The 20,692-nt window shown below is 34.0% G+C and overlaps 1 protein-coding gene across 1 annotated transcript; it reads left to right on the top strand.

Moving 5' to 3' along the window:
- The first annotated feature begins 7,700 nt into the window (after positions 1-7,700).
- On the top strand, positions 7,701-17,576 carry LOC107863014 (ATP-dependent Clp protease proteolytic subunit 2, mitochondrial). The gene is made up of 2 exons (XM_016708762.2): positions 7,701-8,108; positions 16,859-17,576. The coding sequence occupies exons 1-2, from the start codon at positions 7,817-7,819 to the stop codon at positions 17,275-17,277; spliced, it is 711 nt and encodes a 236-aa protein (XP_016564248.1). The 5' UTR covers positions 7,701-7,816; the 3' UTR covers positions 17,278-17,576.
- Positions 17,577-20,692: the final 3,116 nt, after the last annotated feature.

Genomic DNA, 20,692 nt, shown 5'->3' with positions numbered 1-20,692 from the left:
ATCGTCAATCAACACTGGTAATCATCACCGCCATCCTTATCACCTCTACCATTATATAATTTTTAAAAATATTTTCTTTCATATGTTATTAGATTTTAATATTTTATTAAATTTTATACTTATTATTTTTTATATAAAGATAAATTTTATATATTTCTATGTTGAAAAGTAAATAATTATGATTGTTTAACATTTAGATCTTAATACAATATCTTAATATTCAATTTTTTTTTTTGATACATGATTTATAGTCTGGACGCTTCTCGCTAGACTAGTGCATCCAAATTTAAAGTCCTTTCATATTCTTAAACCATTTCCTTATCAACTGCTGAAAGATAAAAATTAGATTTTTCAAATGAGATTGTGTCCCACAAATATGCATGCAAAAAAGATACTATTTGTTCTACAAATATCCAGGTTAGAAAGATGCTGTTTTGTTGCCTGCATCACTATTTACTTTCAAACAACCGGACACTATTTAGAACTTCTACTATGAAAATGTATGAGTCTTAATATTGACAAGTACAAGTTGTGGTTAGAAAATTTATTGTTTAAACATTTAAAATTTAATGCACATCTTAATATTCATAATTTTATATGTATGTTATTATGATTCAAATTTCTTAATCTTAATAAAAATAGATGAACTATAAATGAGTCTTAATAAATCTGAATGATTTCAGCTTATACTAGTATCTTCCAATATTAATATGTCAGTTATTCAACGATTCTACAAAGTAATGATATTTCATCATTATTTTATTCACTTTCATTCTTTCACTACTATCCGTCATATGTCATTATCAACTATCATTATCATTGTTCATTGCAACTAATCATCATCAACTACTAAGATTCACCAACCACACCAACATCAATATCAATCACCACAGTCAAACATCATCATTACTAATCACTATTAGCAATTATTATCACTAAGTAACATTGTCGCGATAACCATCAATTAGTATTCACTATCACTATCATCAGTCATCGCATTGTATATTATCGATCACTATTATCAGTAACTGCCACCATTAGCATCCTATCAGTACCATTCATTTTAATTATTAGTTCCACCATCAATTATTATCATCTAAATATCGCTAATCACTACTATCAACTGCTCTCGCTATAATTAGTTATTACATAACCATCATTATCAACCACCCCTATTCAACATGCAATACCTTAAAACTTTTGCCAAGTATTGTGTACGGCCTTGCCTGGAGTCTAATATCATGACTATAGGCACTTCAAACTTATTTACAAGGTGTTGTGCATAAATGTAATACCTCATACTTTTCTTAGTTCAATTCAGCTCCTAGTGCTTGCATAAGAGGCTAAAACCTTGAAAATTTAATTATGTATTGAGGACTTAGCCATTTTTAAGACCTTCTAACTTTGAAGAAGTTAAGTTGACCTTTCGGACTCCGAGACAATGGTTCCTGAGTTGATTCATGATTAGGGGAGTTAGGAATAACGTCTCAAAAATATTTTGGATTTTTAGACTAGGTTTAGATTTTTTTGGGTTGGAATTCCAGTAGCTCACTGTGATTTCATCACGTTGCGATGAGTATAGCGCCAAGAGTTCCACCGCAATGCGGTGGAGTGTGAAAAGGAAATTGTCAATTTTCAGTGACTCATCGTGATTGCACCGCATCGCGGTGATGTGAAAAGGAAATTGTCAATTTCCAGTGACTTACAACGATTGTACCGCGTCGCAGTGAGTATACCGATGAGGAGATCACCGTATCGCGGTGAGGGTGTATTGTTATGTTCTTGATCCATAATTTGAATGCATGTGTCATGACCTTTATCCCAAGTGTGTGAAGTGCTTATTAGGTCAAGAGTGTTCATAGAAATCACTTAGAGCCAAGTTGAGCTAAGATCCTTTGATTCGTCCAATGTTTGGTGTTCGATTCTGCAAGGATCAACTTTAAAAGTGTATAAATTTTGGTGTATGTAGAATTTTTTAGCTCAAGACCACTAAATTTTAGATATTGTGTTAGCTTTCCAACGATACCAATTTTGCCTTAATCCGATACCCGAGTAAAAAGTTATGACATTTTTCGTGTGAAACAGTAAGCCACCTCGATTACACCGCATCGCGGTGGCCCTTCAAACGGCAATCCGGGTTACAAATTTTTGGTTTAAATGATGGAGGGGCAATGAGGTCTTTTCCCACCTCAACTCAGGTCGTAAAAACACAATGTAAGGATTCAATTTGGGTATTATTTGCCTTCATTCTCTAGATAGGAAGGTGTGGAGGTCGCGGATAAGGATAGAAGGATAGGTTGAGTGCGTGGGTTGTAGATAGTAGTTAGAAGAGCCCTGGTATAGCCAGGTTACTAATCCTAGGATTGTGTCCATAGGTAAGAGCTCCTAGTCAGGAGGGTTTGGGTATGAAGGGTGTCTCTGGCCTGTGAGTGTCTGTTATTACTAGGTGGGTGTCATTTTTCGGATGCCCTATTTCTTATCTCTTATTGCACATTGCACTTGGTTACCTTATCTCATACTACTTTGATTTATATTTATGTCTTAATCTTTTTTATGTGATACCATTCATCTTGCTTCATGTTTCATTATGCTTTTGTTTATTATTCCTTATCTTGGGCCAGGGGTCTATCAAAAATAGCCTCTCTACTTCTTTGGAGGTATCAGTATGGACTGCGTACACTTTACCCTCCCCAGACCCCACTTTGTCGAACTACACTGGGTTTGTTGTTGTTATTATTGTTGTTATTGTCCTCATTCTCTATTTTTTCCCTCAAGAACAAACCCTAATCAATCCCCTTAAGAATCATCAATTTCATCTTCTTCTCTTCAATAAAAAAATCAAGAATTTAGGGTTCCTAATCTAAGAACTTCAAGAATGTTTTTAAGATCATCTCCAAAGGGTTCAATGTCAAGCTATTACATCAAATCAATCATAATAAGGTATGTGGGGTTATGAACAAGGATACTCTTTCATCCGTGTACCCAAAACTAACTTTTGGTTTCAAATTTGCATGATTTTACATGAATTTAATTTTGGGTACATACCCATTTATTACTATCTGAAGATTATAATGTTTTAAGTATTTCTGATGTTGAATTGCATGTCTACTTTCGTAAATTCATGCGTGTGACTATATTTTCCATATTTTGAGTTGAATTATGAATATTTACATTATCAAACATGAACATTATGTTGTTTTGACATGAATTTGAAGCATGGGTTATCAAGCCCTAGTTGAATATTGCTATTTCAAGAATGATTATGCTTTTAAGCATCTCATGACATATTTATAGACAACTTTGAATAAAAGATTTGATCTTTTGATCTTTAGCTAAGATGTGGAATCCACTTTACAGCTTAAATTCAGTTTTGAATCAGTAGATGCACAGTTAGCTTTTAGTATGAAACATTATGACTTTTTAAAGTGGATTTTTCTATAGAATAAGCATATAGATTAAAGGGAGTAATATTTAGCACCGAGCGAAAAGTGTGGGTTTAGCGCATCCTAATTTCCTAGAACTACGAGCCAACGTAGGTACAAATTTAGTATTTTCATTTCTATATGGATGACAGTTACAGATGTGAGCACTTAACTCAGGTTATACTCCTTGACAAGAGTATGACACCTCTCCCCAACGTGAGGTTTTCCCCTTAGGGGAATAAGACGTTGGACTCCATGATAGCTCATATGGTTTATGTTGGTTAGAAGAACCTCCCTAATAGAAAAGCTTTTACTAGAATTTCCTACAGACTAATAGAAAAAAATGTCAGATAATAGTTCAGTTTTTAGACTTGAAATGTGATGGCTCACCAGCTTTATATAGTATGTTCTATTGTTCATGATCTATGATTTTCAGTTTTCAGTTATTCCAGTCATGTGAATCATTACATACAACATGCATATTCTATGAAATTCGATAACATTGAGATATTACTTTTACTTATGCATTCACCTCCACGTGCTCAGTACATTCCAAAAGTACTGATCCACAACGTCTATGTGCTACATTGTTTAATAATGTAGGTACAAGTTGTAGTGTGCATATCAGAATCAGACAGTTGCAGCTTCCAGTCAGTAGGTGATGAGTCATTTTGATTCAAGGGCTCGAGTCAGTCAGAGTTTGTGTAGTATTTTATTTTCTTCATTCAGTCGTATTGATTAGGGATAGCTGGGGGTCATGTCTCGGCTACCTATAATCAATACTAGTAGAGGTTTCATAAACACTCAGTAGAGTTGATGTATTGAATTTTTAGTTTTGTTTTATATAAGCAGAGTTACAATCATTTCAATATAGTTTTTTTTTATTAATCATAGTCAGAAAAGATTTATCTTCTGCATTATTCTTTTAGACTTATGTATTTTATTCAGTTGCTCATGAGCTATGCCAGTACAAGAGTTAGCTTGAGATTGCTTATGGTCCTAAGCATCGTATGACGATCAGGGATAGTCTCGGGTCGTTATAATAAAAATTAAAAAATTAAGATACTTTAGGTTCATTATTGCCTTTTTAACTCTTCATTTAAGATCTTTCGAAAAATACTATAACAATAATAAATCTACTAATCTCGTTATGTTTTCTATTAACATTAATATTAACCTTTTTATTTTTTCTCATAATTCTGCACACAAATTTACCTTTTTGTCCTTTATGTAATACAAATTTCCTCATACCAAAACATACATTTTTCCATTTTCCCCTCACACTTCGCTTCTTTCTCCACCCCTAAATTCATCTCAACAATGTGCACCCAAATCACTCACAAAATTATGCAACCAAAGAATCAACACAAATTCTTTCAATAGTAAGAAATTTTATGGATTAATATCAAAGGTGATTGAGTATTTTTCAAGAGGAAAAAGATCTCTTAAGGAGAGAATCATGTGCATGAATTTTTTAATTAATGATGTCGTTTCTCATGTTGTTTGGATGGTTATTATATAGTATCATTATGTATCATTTTATATTGTGTTGTATTGTAACAAACTTATAAGACGGAATTATGCTCAAGGTAGGTTCATAGACTGGCATAGTGACACCTCCATACCCCCTAAGGGCAACAACAATACCTAAAAAAACATAATGCTTAGGTGGAAAACCTGCCAAAAATGCCACAGATGGGAACTTGGTAACGAAAAAATTGTTCGTCTTTGGAGGGACAATTGGATTCTGAACTCCACATCCTTAGTGTCTGCCCTTAATGCCCCTTTAAGTACTGACGATAAAGCTATGACTGTTGCAGATATATACAATAATGGGAGGTGACTCTTAGAAAAAATAAGCTATGATTGTCCCAAGGAAATTTCTAGAAAAATCATAACTATGGTCACCCCTTTAAACGATGATACCCCTGATGGACTGCGCTGGGGACATTGGAATAATGGGGTTTTCTCTACTAGGCCTGCTTATGTCTATATCGCCTCAGCAAACCAAACCAACATTCATATAAGAAAAAAATTTAGTTGGATATGGAAGCCTTCTTGCCCTAACAAAATTAAAAACTTTATTTGGATTTGCTACCACAATAGGCTACCCACCAAATCTTACCTAAACCACATAGGCCTCAACGTCAACCTACACTATAGCATATGCCAATGTGAGGAAACTACCAGCCACATTTTTGGGATAACAATAACCTTGGCTTCCTCTCAATGATCTCTCACTTATCTTAGGAAAATGAAACATCTTCAAATAAAAAATCATCTAAGCTGGAGTCACGCTTTTCCTTTCTACCTATGGTGTATTTGGCTTAATAGAAACTCCAATCTGTTAACGGTACTAATCTGGACATTCCTAATAACACTGTTTATAAATGCTCAGTAGAATACCTCTATCTAATTGGAAAGGATCGTCCACAAGCAGTAGTACTAGGTGTAAGGTGACGTGGACAACATCCTCTGTAGCCATTAAACTAAACATAGATGGATCATTCTACAATCATACTAAGATGGGAGGAGCTGGGGGAGTCTTCCGTAACTCCACGGGGGACTGGATATTCGATTTTAGCGCCATCATTAATGTAAACTAAGCTTAAGAAGCTGAATCCATTTCCCTCTTACTAGGCCTAAAAATGGCTCTTAAAAAAATACAACAATCTAACAATAGCCACTGATTGCAGCAAACTATCTATGGCTCTCACTGAAATCTACGCTGAAGACTCTAACTTGATTGACTCTTGCAGGGATCTTCTCAAGCAGTTAGGGATGCCGCTGGTCCACCATAAGGAGCGGATGGGAGTGTTGTTGCGGACATGCTAGCCAAGAAAGGCGGTAAGCTGGGAAATAGCTGCTTTTGGAAGGAATGGATAGTTCCACCTTTGTTTGTTTGTAAGCAGCTTGGAACAAACACGGAGGGAACTACTTTTGTAGGGCGTTGTTTTCCCATATCTATAATGTTTGTGTTAATAGTAATAGGCCAAAACATTCTCCGGCTAGCACTGGGCCGTCTGTTATATATTACGATTCTACTTAGTAATAAATAAACTTTCGTGTTTTCACCAAAAAAAAACTTCTAAGACTAAAAGATTACATGACAGAACTATTACAAAAGCGTGAGGGTAATGGATAACACAGAATTACCAAATAATAAACAAATTTACCTTTTTACTCTTTTTTCTAATATGAGTTTTCTCATATCATACATATGAAGTCTCATGTTTAAATTTCACGATAAAAAAATATTAGAGTTTCATCTATTTGTCTTAATTTTAGCAAACCAAATAAAAAAGAAAGATAATTCATAAAATTAATCAGGTTGTATGTAAGCATACGGACACCATACTAAAAAAACCAACGTACTTATTACCCATTTGGCCATATATTTTTCAAGTAGTTTTTGAAAAAAAAAAAAACTTGGCAAATAATGTTTGGTCATACAATTTGCCATTATTTGACAAATAATTCAAATTCTTAAATACTAGACCATACTAGTATTTCGGCCAAATTTCAACTTTTGTAAACTTTTAAAGGTAAAATATGTTTCCAAAACTATGGCCAAACACATGATTAAATTTCATTTAAATCTTCACCCAAAAATGACTTCTCAAAAATCTTTGAGAATTATGACCAAATGCTAGATTAATATAATTTTGTAAAATAGTATCTAACGAGGATAGAATGTGAGTAGATCCTCTACTTCAAAGGTATATATATGTTATTTTTCGATAGACGCTCACATCAATCGATTCGATTTGATTTTCTGCATTATCGATTAGATTTATCGATTTTTGATCAGTAAACACGCTAAATCAGTAACCAAACCAATAAGATATTCATTATCGATGTTTGAATAATTGATTTTTAATCTTTATCGGTTCAGTTTTCGATTCAGCCGACAAGAAAATACTCTACCAATTTTTCTTTACTTTCTCTTATTTCCAATTGTTCTACACTATCCTCATATATAAAGTCCGCACAAATTTTAAAAACTATGGCAACAACTATATAAAATATAAAAGACAACAAAATATGTATATAAAATCTAAAATCACTATTATATAAGTGCGAATAAAAATAATTTTAATATAATTTTATTGGGTTATCGATTTAACCATTAACAAAAATCTTAAAATTGAAAATTGAATCAATAGTCCAAATTTTTTTTTTTTTTACAAAATTATTAAGAATTCGTTAACCCAATAGCCCATTATCGATAAATCAAAAATATATTTATCGTTTAATTTATGGATTAAATCAGTTGCAGCGGAGAAATTTTAAAAAAAATAAAAAATACCAAACATAAAAACACTTTTACATATATTCCATTTTTCCTCTCACTTGCTTTCTTTCTCCAATCCAAGATTCATCTCAACTCAACAATGAGCACCCAAATCCTTCACAAACTGTGGCACCAAAGAATCAATACAACCCCTTTGAATAGCAAGAGATTTTATGGGTTAATACCAATGGTAATTGAACATTCTTCAAGAGGAGAAAGGGCATATGACATATTCTCAAGGCTCTTAAAGGAGAGAATTATATGTATCAATGGTCCAATTAATGATGCCACTTCTCATGTTGTTGTTGCTCAGCTTCTTTATCTTGAATCTGAAAACCCCTCTAAGCCTATTCACATGTACCTCAATTCTCCTGGTGGTGCTGTTACTGCTGGTTAGTGTTTTTTACAATTCTTTATTTTATTGATTTGTTTTTTTTCTGCTGTAAAATTTGTTTTTGTTTTGCCTGTGAATTTTGATTTTTTTGCTTTTATAGTGGAAATGAAATTGGGTTTTATGATGTGTTTGGTATGAACTACTCCCTCAGTGTGTCCTCAGTTTCTATTTGGGATGTTTAATAATACTTGTTCAGTTTATAAAATCAATAGATATTTTACATATTTCACCCATTGTACCCTTAGCATTAAATACAATTTGTTATCTAATGCATTTTTTAAAATATTAAATTTATTATATTCAAAAGGTAATTATTACCCTATCTTAATCCTTGTGCCAATAGGAAAGTTAACATATAAAGATGGACGGAGAGAGTACAAAGAAGATGTTTTCTTGAAAAAAATGAGTGTTAGTGGTCAATGAAGCAGGATGAGAATCATGAATTTCTTTGGTTCAAATCGCATTACTTGTTGCTGGTGGTAGGTGGTAAATATCCATAGGATTAGTTGAGGTGCATGCAAGTTGGCCCGGACACCACGGCTATAACCAAAAAGTGTTTTTTTTTTATTGTTGCCGTTGTTGTAAATTTTGGTTTTCTTTTGCCTTTATAAGCGTTAAGTTGTGGAAATGAAAGTGGGGTTTAGCTTAAACTTGGAAATGGGATTAGATATTCATTATTCAGTTTCAAGATTTGATTTTTATCTTGGTTGTTGGTTATCTTTGTGATTTTGGATGAGTTTTGCTCTTTGATAAGCTTTATGATTGTGGAAATGAAATTGGGATTTAGGGTGTGTTTGGTATAAAGAAAATGTTCTCTTGAAAATATAAGTGATTTTTGCATCCAAGGGTGTGGCTTAGTGGTTAATGGAGCGGGGTGAGAATCAGGAGGTAGTAGGTTCAAATGTTGATACTTGTACACGTTGTTGGTGGGAGGTGGTAGGTATTTAGTGGAATTAGTCGAGGTGCGTGGAAGCTGGCTCGGACACCATGGTTATAAAAATGTAAATTTTTTTTGTAGACAAAGTGTGGGGTGGGAGAAATGGGGGCTATGGGGGATGGGTGTTAGTGGAGGGTAAGCATGCGAGTAGAATGTCACTTGTGAACTTGTTCTCCCTACTCCCGCTAGGAAAGTCAAATTTTAGGAACCCTTTGCATTCTCAAATTTTGAGCAGAAATAAGAGATTTTATGGGTTAATACTAATGGTGATTGAACATTCTTCAAGAGGGGAAAGGGCATATGACATATTCTCAAGGCTTTTAAAGGAGAGACGTATGTATCAATGACCCAATTAATGATGCTACTTCTCATGTTGTTGTTGCTCGGCTTCTTTATCTTGAATCTGCGAACCTGTCAAAGCCTATTGACATGTACATCAATTCTCATGGTGGTGCTGTTACTGCTGATCGGTGTTTTCCAATTCATGATTTGTTTTTTTGTAAAGTTTGGTTTAGTTTTGCTTTTGAGAAGCTTTGTGATTTGTGGAAATGAAATTAGTTTGTAGCTTAAACTGAAAATGGGATTAAGAACCCGTTTGGATTAGCTTAAAATAAGTAGATTTTAAGTAACAACCATGAAAAGCACTTTTCATGTGCTGGAGCTTATTCTAGATATAAGCAGTTACGTGTTTGGATGAAAGTGCTGAAACTGAAAATAAGCAGCTGATGTATTTGGTAAAAAATGTTGATAAGCAATTTCTTTTGTTAAAATGACATAAATATCCTTAACTATGAAAGTTTGTAAAATTGATCCTTGCAAAATGTTTAGTTCCAATTGATTATAATACAAGTTAATTTATATCTCTAGTTAGTTTATATTTCAAATTAAGTAGATAAAATTATTTCTAATAATTTCATATTGTTTATTGAAAACATTGTATGTAACTGAAAAATAGCAAAAAAAAAAAAAAATGATTTTCATTGCAAAGTAAAATTACTAATTACAACAAGAATACAAAGACTTGTCAATCTTTTTTGTCACAAGAAAATTTAAATCAAAGTGACATTCACCGTGATGGAAGAGGAACCTAATCTGCTTCCACCCACTTCCACCCACAGACCTTTTCAAATAATATTTAATATTTTTTTTAATTAATATAATCTTTGAATAGTAAAATTTGAATAACAAAATGAACTAATCAATCATAACATTACAAATGCAAAGGAAAAAAAAAACATAAACTATGAATTTGATTTTTAATCAATCAAACTCAAAGTAGTTTTTAAGCCAAAAGCAATAAGTTGGGGTAGACCAACTTATAGCTTTTGGCTTATTTTAGCTTAAAAACACTTATTTTTAAGCACTTTTGTTGTTTGCCAAACACCCAAATAAGTCAAAAAATGCTTTTAAGCTGGTTTGACCAGCTTTTAAGCCCAAGCAAACACTTGTTATACAATCTCAAGATTTGATTTTTATCTGTTGTTGTTGGTTGTCTTTGGGATAAGACAATAGGATGCAGTTTTGTAAAGTTTTAGGTGGCGTCTGGGGAAATAATCTTTATACAGAGAAGTGAAATGAAATTGGGATTTAGCTTACAACAACAAGAACAACATACCCAGCGTATTCCTACAAAGTGGGGTTTGGGGTAGAGTTTACGCAGTCCATACGACTAACTACCTCAGATGAAGTAGAGAGATTGTTTCCAATAGACCCTCGGCTCAGGACAAACACCAGTATAACAAACAAAAAACATAAAAACACACAACGATATGATACAAGAAACAAGACACCTATAGATTTAATACTATAAAAAACTATCTATCTGAAATCACCAACAACACCAACCAACCACAAATAAAAAACTACAAGACACATGCGTAACATTATGACTACAGGCACAACTACACCCTTACCCTAATCCACGTCTTCCACACTTTCCTATCAAGGGTCATGTCCGCCGTAAGCTGCAACTGTTTCATGTCAGGCCTAATCACCTCCCTCCAATATTTCTTCGGCCTACCTTTACCTCACATGAAACCATCCATATCTAGCCTCTCACACCTCCGTCTAGGATCATCCGGGCACCTCCTCATCACATGCCCGAACCATCTCAACCTCACTTCCTGCATTTTGTCTTCCACCTTCAACATCCACATGAAATTGGGATTTAGCTTAATTTACTGAAAATCAGATAGCATATTCATTATTCAGTCTGAAGATTTGATTTTTATATGTTGTTGTTGGTAGTCTTTGGGATAAAACAATTGAATGTAGCTTTCTAGAGTTTTAGTTTTTGCATCTTCTCAGAAGCAAGTAGTCTTTACAAAGAGAAGGGAAATGAAATTGGGATTTAACTTAAATTGGAAATAAGATGAGATATTCATTATTCAATCTCAAGATTTGACATTTTTAATCTTTTGTTGGTGATCTTTCGGATAAAACGATTGACTATAGTTTTGTAGGGTATTAGTTCTTACATCTCCTCAGCGGCAAATAATCTTGCGGAGAGAAGTCAAATGAAATGTGAGTTTAACTTAAACTTAAAAATGTGATTAGATATTTGTTATTCAATCTCATGATTTGATTTTTACTTTTTGTTGGTGGTGTTTGGGATAAAACAAATGCCTGTAAATTAGTTGAGTGTTAGTTTTTGCATCTCTCAGAGGCAAGTAATCTTTACTGAGAAAAGTTAAACGAAATTGGGATTTAGCTTAAGCTGGAAATGAGATTAGATATTCATTTGTCAATCTCAAGATTTGATTTTTATCTTCTTGTAGGTTGTCTTTTCAATAAAAAAATTTGAATGTTTGTGGAGTCTTAGTTTTTGAGTCTCCTCAGAATAAAATAATCTTTAGAGAGAAGTGAAGTTAAACCGGGTATTTAGCTTAAACTGGAAATGAGATAACATATTCATTAGTCAATTTTAAGATTTGTTTTTTATGTTGTTGTTGGGCGTCGTTGGGATAAAACAATTAACTGTAGTTTTGTAGAGTTAGTTTTTGCATCTCCTCAGAGGCAAGTAGTCTTTACAGAGAGAAGTTAAACAAAGTTTGGATTTAGCTTAAGCTGGAAATGAGATTAGATGATCATTATTCAATCTCAAGATTTGATGTTTATCGTGTTGTTGGTTGTCTTCGGGACAAAACCAATGAATGTAGTTTACTAGAGTCCTAGTTCTTATCTCCTCGGAGGAAAATAATCTTTGTAGAGATAAGCACAACGATGATGAGTCCCACATGGGTGGTGGGATGGGGACTTGGTCTCCTTATATGGTCCTTGCCGGTCATCCTCATGAGCTACTGTTAGGTTTATCAAAATGTAGTTGCTGTACTTACATTAGGTCCAAGGTCACTAGTTATTTTATATGTATTGTAGGGAAAAGTCTTGAATTCTTGGAAACTCCTAATTTGCCTTAAATAATGAGATTATTTAGTTGGAATAAAATGGTGCCTATATTGAACAAAATGGATGGGGAGGATTCATATTTTTGACTCCACGTAATTTGGCATAAAGGTGTAGTTTTCTTTATATAAATCATCATGAAGAAAAGGGGAGAATGGTGTAAAGAAATGAATATTGGGTCTATCTCAATCTCAAAAGCTAGCTCGTGAGGGGAGAATTGTCGAAGACCATATATGGAGACCACTCATCCCATTAATCACCAACGTGAGACTCTTCAATACCTGACATCTGGAGGGTGGACAATTTAATATGGAGACCCAACATTGGGAAACAGAATTGGAATGAGTCCCGCTTTTATAGCATGTAAAGAAATAGATATTGGACCTAACTTAACCCCAAAAACTGGCGTATGAGGAGGATTACCCAAGACCATATTAGGAGACCACTCATCACATTATTTGTTTGTTCACATTCCTTGGATGTGTAAGATTCTAGATTTTCCCTTTATGTTTTGTTCTTTATTTACAGTATTTCTCAAGCTTGTAAACAAAGTAGATCTCTTTTCTTTTCATCTGTCTTTCCTTGAATACCTTTTCTTTTTAATTGATCATGATTTGCATTCGGATTTGCTTTCACATTTGTTGTAGGGATTCGAACTGATTATATCAACAACAACAACAAACCCAGTATATTCCCACCTAGTGGGGTCTGGGGAGGGTAGAATGTACGCAGTCCATACCACTACCTCTAAAGAAGTAGAGAGGCTATTTCCGATAGACCCCCGGCTCAAGACAAAGGACAATATACAAAAACATCAAAAGCATGAAACATGGTAAAACTAACATAGGTTCGACATCCACAAAAATATTGTACATTACCAAACAAAGGACACCAAAGCCCTCCTAACTACTGACTACGATTCATCCACCCACCTTACCCCCCTATCCTAGTGTTTTTCCTCCAAACCTTCCTATCCAGGGTCATGTCCTCAGTGAGCTGTAATTGCTCCATGTGTCACGTTTAATCATTTCTCTCCAGTATTTCTTCGGTCTATCCTAGCCCTCTTGAAACCATCCAAGGCCAACCTCTCACTCCTATGAACTGGGGCATCCATGTCCCTCCTCATCACATGACCAAACCATCTCAACCTCACTTCCCACATTTTATCCTCCACTGACACCACTCCCATCTTCTCCCGAATACTCTCATTCCTAACCTTGTTAGCCCTTGTAAATCCACACATCCAATGCAACATCCTCATTTCCGCCACCTTCAACTTTTGGATATGAGAATTCTTAACCGGCCAACACTCCGCTCCATACAATATAGCCGGCCGGACTGCAACTCTATAGAATTTGCCTTTAAGCTTGGGAGGCACCTTCTTATCGCATAAAATTCTCGAAGCGAGCCTCCATTTCATCCAACCTGCCCTAATACGGTGAGAGACATCCTCATCTATCTCTCCATTCCCCTGAATCATAGACCCAAAATATTTAAAACTATCCCTCTTGCAAACAGCCTGAGAGTCCAACTTCACTACCACCTCATCCTCTTGCCTCGAGTCACTAAACTTGCACTCCAAATACTCCCTCTTGGTCCTACTCAATCTGAAGCGTTTAGACTCCAGGGTTTGTCTCCAAACCTCCAGCTTATCATTAACACCTTTTCGCGACTCATCAATCAAAACTACATCATCCGCAAAATGCATACACTAAGGCACCTCGCCTTGTATACTCCGCGTCAACATATCCATCACCACGACAAATAAAAACGGACTAAGCGTTGATCCCTGGTGCAACCCTGTCAAGACCGGGAGATGCTCAGAATCTCCTCCCACAGTCCTTACTCGAGTCTTCGCCCCCTCATACATATCCTTAATCTCTCTGACGTACGCCACAGGCAGCCCCCTCGCCTCCAAGCATCTCTAAAGAACCTCCCTAGGGACCTTGTCATATGTCTTTTCTAAGTCAATAAACACCATGTGAAGATCCCTCTTCCTCTCTCTATACTGCTTTACCAGTCTCCGCACTAGGTGAATTGCCTTAGTTGTTGATCAACCAGGCATAAATCCAAATTGATTCTCCGAAATAGACACAATCTTCCTCAACCTCTGCTCCACCACCCTTTCCCAAATCTTCATCGTGTGACTCAACAACTTAATACCCCGGTAGTTGTTGCAACTCTGAATGTCACCCTTGTTCTTATATAAAGGAATCATTGTGCTCTATCTCCACGCCTCAGGCATCTTTGCGGACTTGAAAATCTTGTTAAACAAGTTGGTCAACCACCTCAACCCTGCTCCACTAGAAAACTTCCAAAAATCCATCGGAATCTCGTCGGGCCCCGTTGCCCTGCACCTTCGCATCTTGCGAATAGCCTCCCTAACCTCCTCTACCTTAAAACGCCGACAATAGCCGAAATCGCGACACTCCCCGGTGTGCTCCAACTCCCCTAACACAACACCTCTGTCCCCCTCATCATTCAAGAGCCTATGAAAATATGACTTCCATCTTTTCTTAATGAGGGTGTCCTCCACCAATACTCTGCCATCCTCCCCCTTAGTGCACTTCACTTGATCCAGATCCCGACCCTTCCGCTCCCTAGCCTTGGCTTCGAACTGATTATATGAGATCAAGAAAATGAAATCCTTAGGAGTTATAATTTAACTTTTTTAGTTTTTAAACTACCCCACTTGTGGGATTACACTGGGTACGTTGTTGTAATTGTGCTCTCATAACTCTAGTGAATCAAGAAAATGTAAGTGCTTGTTTAGGGTGAACAATGGAGGTAGATAATAGCTTTTTGATCTTTTTTGCTATCTTGACTTCAATTCTCATTGCAGACGCTAAGGAAGTAGAATACTATACCCAATGTCATCTATGATTTGATTCCAATGGCGCTCAGCATTATGGTTGTGAGACTGATTTAGGATATTCAATGTGCCTAATAATTAGAGAGCCTATAATAACTTTCAGTATACATGGTCCGAAGCAGATTTTAACACATTGTAATGTCTAGGGTTTTATAATGACTAGTTGGAAATTTGGAGTACCTTGGCCAAAGATTGTCTTTTTTCAAACAAAAGAAAATGTCATTAGATAGTAGGAGGCGGGGGAAAGCTAGCTGAAATGCATAGAATGCCCTGTTACGGAAAAGCAGATTCACTACTTCAAGAAATTATATCAAACTAATGCCACATCTCAAGAAAAGATACGATTGGCAAGTGCTAATTCAAGCCACTCCGGTAACCTAAGTTGCTCGGACTTGGGTGTGGGTGTCCGAAACAAGTGGGGATCTAGAGGTCGGATCCTTCATGATTAAATGGTTAAGATTCGGGGGGTACAGATCTAGGTATGTATATGAATGTGGGGATTCGGCTAAAAATGATTCAAATATCTAAAAACATAGCTGTAAAAATATGCCTAAAGTATGATGGACTATTAGGAAGGGAGGGGTGCACAAATTTTTGAGAGCAAGTTTGATTGCAATTATTATTTATTATTAGTTACAAATGCATGTCCTTGCTATTTTTTGGTGTAACGTGGTCATTGCAAATGATATAGGGGCCATAATAGATTTCTTAAGCTCATTGCATATTCACCAGTGATGTTGACTTGTAAATATCTTTGAAACACCTTCCGATTGTGGACTTTTCAATACAAATTTGTGACTTCACCCTAGCTTTTGTTTTAATTTCAGAAATTATTGGTTGTCTTGAATCTATCTATCGATTTTGGTTGAAGTACCCGATATCGATGATCATATTCAGTACGTACTTCACAGCCATACCCATGTCGTGTTGGCATGGGTGTGGCACCGCAAGTGAAGAGTCTGTGCAACTTAGCTGGATTAGCCCCCCACATTCAACCTCACTTCTTTTTACCATTAACAACTTGTTTCAGTTGCTTATCATAAGTTTACGCCAAAAATGTACGAAGTGGACTAATTTGGGAACATTGGGCAATTTACTTAATTATACCCCTATTGTTTCATCTGATTTTTGGTTTCTAGTCTTATTTCTATTAGTAGCCATGATTGGAGCTCAACTGGTTTGGGAACTACATTTGTTGAGTGCTACTTGTGCTAATAACGACGTAAAGATTACTTTTTTTCCCTTCGGTTGGGACTAGTTCATCATATCATATATGCAAAGTTGGTTGATAATATGCGTGGTTCTGCGCATGTGGTTATAGCTCAACGAATACTTTTATTTTGGTGAGATTATTGTGCTGATACTTCTATTTTTGTGATTAAAGTTTGAACGAAATGGTCTGGCATTGGGGTTGCAATGAACTTTTAGCTAATATAGAATTCAAGGTTTAGTTGTTCTTTATCTCGTTGCTTGAAAAAAATTGCAAGATCATTTCTTAATGCTGATTCTCTCTTTTTTTTTTTTTTTCATCGACTAGGTCTTGCGATCTATGATACAATGCAGTATATCCGATCTCCAATTAATACTATATGTCTAGGTCAGGCAGCTTCCATGGGATCTCTTCTCTTAGCTGCTGGCGCAAAGGGTGAGAGACGATCTCTCCCTAATGCTTCAATCATGATTCATCAGCCTTCGGGTGGATATAGTGGACAGGCTAAAGATTTGACAATCCACACAAAACAGATTGTTCGAGTGTGGGATACTCTGAATGGTTTATATGTGAAGCATACGGGACAACCTATCGACATAATTCAGAAGAATATGGATAGGGATTATTTCATGACACCTGAAGAGGCTAAGGAGTTTGGAATAATCGACGAGGTTATAGATGAAAGACCAATGGCTTTAGTAACTGATGCTATTGCAAATGAAACCAAAGAGAAAGGCTCAAGTTAGAATTTGCAGTCACAGCGACTCCATCGTTGTCTCTTCGTTGACGTTACCATTTCTAACTAGTTCTCCATTTTTGATTTACTTTCTTGTATTTTGTTTCAATGAGATGATCATCTCATTACTTTGTTTTCCTAATTATTTGTTTTAGTGAGTTTATGAGCTTGATTAATTTAAGGTACTTTTAGATAGAATGATTTAAAGTATTCTGAGCTAAGTTGATCAATTTAGTAACTTTTTGGACTAATTTTGGCAGAACAACTCTTGGATAAATCTGAAAATTCTTAGCACTTTGCTTGAGTAAATGTTTTTGTCCTAAGTTTATTGATTCTCATTTTGCTGTTGAAACATTAGAGATTCTTTTCTTTGAAGGGAGTTTTAGCGTAATTGATAAAGTTCTTATGTGATCAGGAGGTCACAGTTTAGCGTAATTGATAAAGTTCTTATGTGATCAGGAGGTCACAGGTTCGAACTGCGGAAATAGCCTCCTGCAGAAATGTAGGATAAGGTTGTGTACTATAGACCCTTGTGGTTAAGTGCTTCTCTATTCCCCTTGCAAGTGGGAGTTTAGTGCACCGATCTAGCTTTAGATATATCTAGGGTTAAAGTGAATATGATTCAGGTTTCCAATCTGCTTATAATTATCTCATGCGTACAAGGTATACATAGATTGTCCCTTCGATTCATACACCTCAGAACTTCTATAAAACAAATTGTCCTTTCGATGAATATACCTCGAAAGGACAATTTATATATAATGGAGGATACCAAAATTTAATAGTACTCACAATGACACTGAGATAGTTTTAATTTTCTTAAAATCCTTTAAAATTGAGACATGTGTTGGTAAATTATTTTTCTCCTTTAAAATTATGACATGTAATTGACAAGATTATGGTAGTTTTAATTTTTTTAAAATCCTCTAAAATTGTGACATATTATTGATAAAATTACTTTTATCCCTCTAAAATTGTGACATGTAGTTGATAAAATTATTTTTTTATACATTCTTTTCTTGCCACTTGGACCTTTGCATTCAGTCTATCATAATAATATGATAAACTACTCTAATTATTGAGTTTGTCTTTGTGCTTTAAATTGTTTGACTAATTTGTTAATTCTATCAGAAGTTTTCATTATAATATTCAGTTTCTGATAAATTACATATTATTTAACTAATTCAGTTGATAAATATAAAAAATTAAATATCCCATAATTTATTTTATCTATTAAATTACTAATATTTTATGACTTTCATTAACACAACTATCAATAATATTATTTGTACAAATTTTGACAATACTTATTTGATGATAAAATTTAAAAGATTTTGTTTTAAAATTATAATTAGCATGTTGATTTATCTTCAAAGAATCAAAATAATCTTTTTTAAAAAATAATATTATACACATATATTTTTTTTTATGTGTTTTGAAGAATTTATTCTTTTTATTACTCTTTTTTGATGCTCCTTTTTGGTTGATGAATGCAATATTATGAAATGGTTAATAAAAATATCAACCAAAATTTTTTAATGAAAATAGCCTTTACTAGGTAGCCTAATCTATTAAGAAATTGGTATTCTTTCATTATATAATCTATAAGAAAAATTGGGTTAGGCACATATAAGAAAGATCAAGATACGAGTAATATATTATATTCTATTAAATTAAAATAAAGAACTAATTAAGATTGACACATCATTTTTTCGATGAAATTATTGTAAAATTCGATCATAGTGACTTTTGTGATGACCAGAATAAAGTAAAATAACTTTTATGTAATGAATGAAAGAAAAGTGACTTTCGCATAACAAATACAAAGCTAAATGACCATTAATGAAATTTACTCTCTTTCTTGACTTTTATTTTTGAGGTACTCTCTCCTAATCTATGGTTTTTTGGAAGAGATCAAGAATTGGAAGTTAGTTGTTGTTTAATACTCCCACCGTCCCATTTTACTCGTTTCAAATTGGGATGACATAACTATTAAGAAAAATAATAAATAATATGGTTACTTTACCATATTAAATGATATTTACATTTTAATTTAAAGAAAAAGTAATTAATGCAAAGGTTAAAATGTGGAAAAAAATTTTGTCTTGTCTTGATAAGTAAAAAAGGACAAGTAAAATGGGACACCAAATTAGAAAATTTGGGACGGGTAAAATGGGACGGAGGAAGTAATTCTGGAAAACTAATCATTAATACGGTCGATAATTGTTCATGACTCTGCAATTAAAATTAATATCGTTAATTTATGACCCCTTTTAATAAAATCATTGATCTAAAACTCAAATTTCGTAAGAAATCTTAAATATATACCTATACACTCAATTATAATAATTTAGAATTTTCAATTTTCTATTTTCTTGCACTGACACTTTACATATACACTTTTTATAATTTTCTAGTTTCTTGCAATGACACTTTACATATTCACTCAATGACATTTTCTTGCAATATCACTTAATTTTAAAAATAAAATATTTAACTTCACATATTAATATTTAGTATTTATAAAAGAAAGATTATTTCTAATTAATAAGATATTAGTCATTTTATTGTAATACATACCTAGGCTGTTATTGTAAAATTTTATTTATTAATATGAAAATTTAAGGTTAATTTAAAGTTTTAAAACATTTTTGGTATAGTAGATAGTTTTCTTTCTTTTTTTTCTATAAATTTTGTACCTTTTTTTTACAATCTTTATTGTTGTAAGTGAAATTTAAATTATAAAATTCACTATTAAAATTTCTTGGAGCCTCAAAATTCATATCCCTAAAGCAAATACTGCACTACCTCACGCTTGAGCCACCCTGTCATCGACGAAGCTCAAGAAATTCAAAAAGAAGCAAAGTTTCCTCCATTGACAGTTTCCAAGGATTGCAGCAACTGAAGTAAAGAAGTGTTGAAAATTATTTTTAATTAGTGCAATTACTTTTTAGCATAATAAGTTGCTCGTTACAGAACGAACTTAGATAATGAATTTAGATTTCAATTTTTACAAGGCTTTGTTTATTTTGTTCGGATATTTTAATTTTTTTTTTTAAGTTTAAATTGTGCGGTTTTTTATTTTAAGTTGACTATTTTAAATCCTCATATGATTAATGAAATATTGAGAAGAATTCTCAATAAATACTTTAAACCTTTTTGCTACACCACCTTTTAAAAAACCAACAGATTGGGTGTTTTTTTTCTGGTAAACTGGGCGTGCAATAAATTAAAAATATTAATAGTTTACAACTTTTCCTGTTATGTTAGCCAGGATTAAGATTAGAGTAGCTTGGAATGGATCCATTAGTATTTTGAGTACAGTTTTTAATCCTTCGTTCAAAAAAAGTTTCAGCGATGCCTACCCATATTACACTAACTGCACATATCGGTGAAACTTCAAAAAGATTAATTTCTTCAAAGTT

Source organism: Capsicum annuum, chromosome 5, assembly GCF_002878395.1.
Source record: "Capsicum annuum cultivar UCD-10X-F1 chromosome 5, UCD10Xv1.1, whole genome shotgun sequence".
NCBI classification, from domain to species: Eukaryota; Viridiplantae; Streptophyta; class Magnoliopsida; order Solanales; family Solanaceae; genus Capsicum; species Capsicum annuum.
This window is presented reverse-complemented; position numbering and strand designations above follow the sequence as displayed.